The sequence below is a fragment of the Camellia sinensis genome, chromosome 12, assembly GCF_055761805.1.
Source record: "Camellia sinensis isolate YWXY chromosome 12, ASM5576180v1, whole genome shotgun sequence".
Taxonomy (NCBI): Eukaryota; Viridiplantae; Streptophyta; class Magnoliopsida; order Ericales; family Theaceae; genus Camellia; species Camellia sinensis.
This window is the reverse complement of record NC_138972.1, coordinates 120,850,272-120,853,755: the sequence shown is the minus strand read 5'-3', so window position 1 is coordinate 120,853,755 and position 3,484 is coordinate 120,850,272. Positions and strand designations below refer to the sequence as shown.

At 35.6% G+C, this 3,484-nt stretch overlaps 1 protein-coding gene across 1 annotated transcript; it reads left to right on the top strand.

The window, feature by feature from the left end:
• The first annotated feature begins 981 nt into the window (after positions 1–981).
• On the top strand, positions 982–3,135 carry LOC145803840 (increased DNA methylation 1-like). Its single transcript, XM_082897211.1, has 7 exons — positions 982–1,002; positions 1,174–1,230; positions 1,309–1,557; positions 1,941–2,002; positions 2,709–2,799; positions 2,916–3,056; positions 3,127–3,135. The coding sequence occupies exons 1-7, from the start codon at positions 982–984 to the stop codon at positions 3,133–3,135; spliced, it is 630 nt and encodes a 209-aa protein (XP_082753337.1).
• Positions 3,136–3,484: the final 349 nt, after the last annotated feature.

Sequence of the window (3,484 nt, the reverse complement as noted above, 5' to 3'; positions counted from 1 at the left end):
TTTTGCAGAACAGGCCCCTGCTCGAGCGTCCAACTCCCCGCTCGAGCGTCTCACACAAACTCCCGCTCGAGCGTCAAACCTCACGCTCGAGCGTCCAACACTACAGAGGAAATACTGGGAAGGTGACTTTCCCACTCGAGCACCGAAACCCCCGCTCGAGCGGAGAGGTCAAAAACTGGGCAAAGATTCTAGGCTTTAGAACACAACCGACTTATTCCCAACAAGACCAACACAACCCAAAACTCTAAGATAAAGAGTAAGGGACGGAAAAGAGGATAAGACAACAACAATTCTACGGAACCGAGTTCGGATTACGGTTCAATAACAACAGGGAATATCGGGATCGCTATAAAAATTCAATTGAGAGATACAAACTAACCCCGCAAAACCAGAAATAATGTTGGTAGATTTCCATTTGTTGGATGCTAAATAATATATTCCTCAGGGACCTTACTGCAAAAAAGATAGAAAAAGAAATATGTTAATTGTCAATGAAAATTTTTGAAATCCCAAACTCATTACATCGCTTGCTCGAGTGCCTCAAATCACCTTCGAGCTTCATCACCCAAAATCTGTTCACGTGGAATCCATCCATCAACATTCATCAAATCTAACCAATGTCCAATGATATCCAAGGAAATATGTATATGCCAACGCCTGCTCAATGTTAAGGAAAAATATTTATATAAAAGCAAGCAAGCAACGATGGTTAGACTGATAATTTCCCAAAGGTTGAACATGGCTTTACTCAGAAGGCCATTTTAGGTTTTGAAGGCCAGGAGCTCCTTTGCTTTTAACTTGCAGTTTAGCAGTAAAAGTTCAAAAAATTTATACCAATATAGAAATTTCATGCTATACACAGCATCAAATTGTGTCACTTACAAAATTATTCGCTATTATTTCATTAACCCATATGCTTATTTATTCCCTCCAGAAAATTAATTATCCCAATTCTGTCCATCTATGCCCTTTCATTAAGTCATGTCCACTTCTTTGTTGTTAGTAAGACTGATTTTCTTTGTTATCTTTACTGGGCTCACAATTTTAGTGTTGAAAATTTTGATGAACGAACAATTACGCTCTGTGATCAAGTAGGGCTTGCATTTTCCCTCATATATTTTACCATGTGTGTTCTTTTTAATTATCTAAATCTAACTGTTTATTGCTGTTTAGTGTGAGAAGGAGTACCATGTTGGCTGCTTGCGTGACAGTGGCCTCTGTGATTTAAAAGTAAGTTTCAGAATCTTTGTAATGCTTTCGACATGTATTTATTCAGCGACTCAGTATAGTTTCTCACATTTGGTGCAGGAACTGCCCAGGGATAAGTGGTTTTGTTGTGATGACTACAATAGGATCCATGTGGCACTACAAAATTTAGTTTTAGTTGGTGCAGAGATGATTCCAGCTTCAGTGTCATATACAATACACAGAAAACATGTCGAGAAAGGATTTACCGATGGAGTTTCAAATGATGATGTTCAATGGCGGATTTTAAGCAGGAGAAGTCACTATCCAGACCATTTGCCAGTACTATCTAGGTCTGCTGCAATTTCTCGAGTAAGTTTTTGCTGATACCATGTAGAATAGCAAAACGTGATTTTTAAAATTTTTAAAAGCCTGTCTAATTTTGTTCTTATCTATTCTAGTGCTACTTTTCGGTTACTTCTCTTTAGCAACATAATGTAATGTGATGTGCTAGAAGAAACAGATCTGGGGGCCAGGACCTCTTCGGGGCATTTGGTTAATATTAATTCTCTATGCTATATCTTACATGTATCTTTGTCCAAAAATGGTTTTGATTTTGACTTCTTTTTTCTTTTGTTGTATAGTCCTTCTGACAGCAGTTGTATAAAGATACTTCTTTTTGCTATGTTATACTTTCATTTATTACTTAATTTTATTGGGGGGTTAAACCTATTTGTATGTCTCATCTTTGGCAGGAATGTTTTGATCCTATTGTTGCATCTTCTGGTCGTGATCTTATACCTGTTGTGGTCTGTGGGTAAGTTATCATTGTACATTTTGCTTAAGTAGCTCTTCATCTGAAGGGTGTATCTACCAAAACTTATGCCATACGGAAGAAATTTAAGTGCTTTGTGAGGAAAATTTCATCATTTCCCTCTATTAATGAATTGGTGTGAAATGAAGTTATTTTGTAGGTTGTCAACAAATACTTGTGACTAGATTAATCAAGTATACATTATTAAAAAGAATGCATTTTGGAGGAGGAAAATATGAATTTTGCTTACAACCAAACCTCTATTTTATGGCCTAGAATTGTTCAACTCACATTATGTGCTTTTCAAAGATTGACCATAAGGTTCAATTAGGAGAAAAGGATTGGTTTTATTTAATGAAATTTGAGAACAGAAAAATAAGGAGAAAAAGGGCACTATGTAAGTAGATTGTTTGCTTCACTAGTTAAATTTCCCTAACTTCTTATTGATCTTTATGTTTTTGGTTAATCTACCAAACCTGTTTAAAATGCCCTTTGTTGTACTTAATGCAGGAGAAATATATCTGGGCAAGAATTTTGGTGGAATGTACTGTGTCATTTTAATCGTAAAGTAAGCTGCTTCACATTAAAGTTGTTTCTGCATGTTTTATTACTTTACTTTACATTTTCATTTTCATTTTTGTTAATGGTTGTTATAAGTTTTATGTTCTTATTATTTTTTAATCATTGGATTCCAAAATGTCGTGCACAGGTCAGTTGTATCGGTTGGTCTTCTGAGGATTTTTGGATGTAAGGTTACTGAGCTTCCTCTAGTGGCTACAAGTGGAGAGAATCAAGGAAAAGTAAGTTTTTTTTTTTGTTTTTTAATTTTCTTTATTTATTGATTTTTTCCCTTTCTGTGCTGCCGGAGTTATTCCTTCCTATTTGTTTGTGTTGATGATTTTTTTTTTATCTGTAGGGATATTTCCAAGCATTGTTTTCATGTATCGAGAGCCTATTGTATTCCCTGAATATTGAAAACCTGGTACTCCCTGTTGCTGAGGAAGCTGAATCAATCTGGACGAAAAAATTAGGTTTCAAAAAGATGAGTGATGAAAGGGTAATGCTCTTCTACAACTTAATTAATGGCTCAAATTTTTTTCTCCCATGTTTTTACCTTAAACTTATAGAATCTCTAGTCTGCATGGAAAATGCAATAGGAATACATTCTATGCTACACTCGGTATTTGGCACCGCATATTAGTTACTTTTGTTAGTGCATTGACCAGAGATGTGTAGCTAGAACTTTTCATTGCCATTTTATAATTGGGTAAGGGAAGAACATAGATTTTGTGGTTTTAGATGATATGGGTTAGTTATCAAAGTGATCAATAAATCACATTTTGTTAATTACCAAATCTTGTCTTTTCCGATCGGGCACTGTTTGAGGTTCTTTCTTTACAGTGTCAACCTTAAAATACATTTGCTTCAATTTTGAGTTAATGCGCAACTCTACAGTTTTGTATGCCTCGGAAGGAGGCACGTAAC

What these genes read in the sequence shown, in the direction of transcription:
- LOC145803840 (XM_082897211.1), top strand. Translation starts at nt 982, where the DNA reads ATGTCCACTTCTTTGTTGTTA. An exon ending in TGTCCACTTCTTTGTTGTTA is followed by an intron (nt 1,003 to 1,173) that starts GTAAGACTGATT and finishes ATTGCTGTTTAG; the next exon opens with TGTGAGAAGGAGTACCATGT. An exon ending in GTGGAGAGAATCAAGGAAAA is followed by an intron (nt 2,800 to 2,915) that starts GTAAGTTTTTTT and finishes TTTTATCTGTAG; the next exon opens with GGATATTTCCAAGCATTGTT.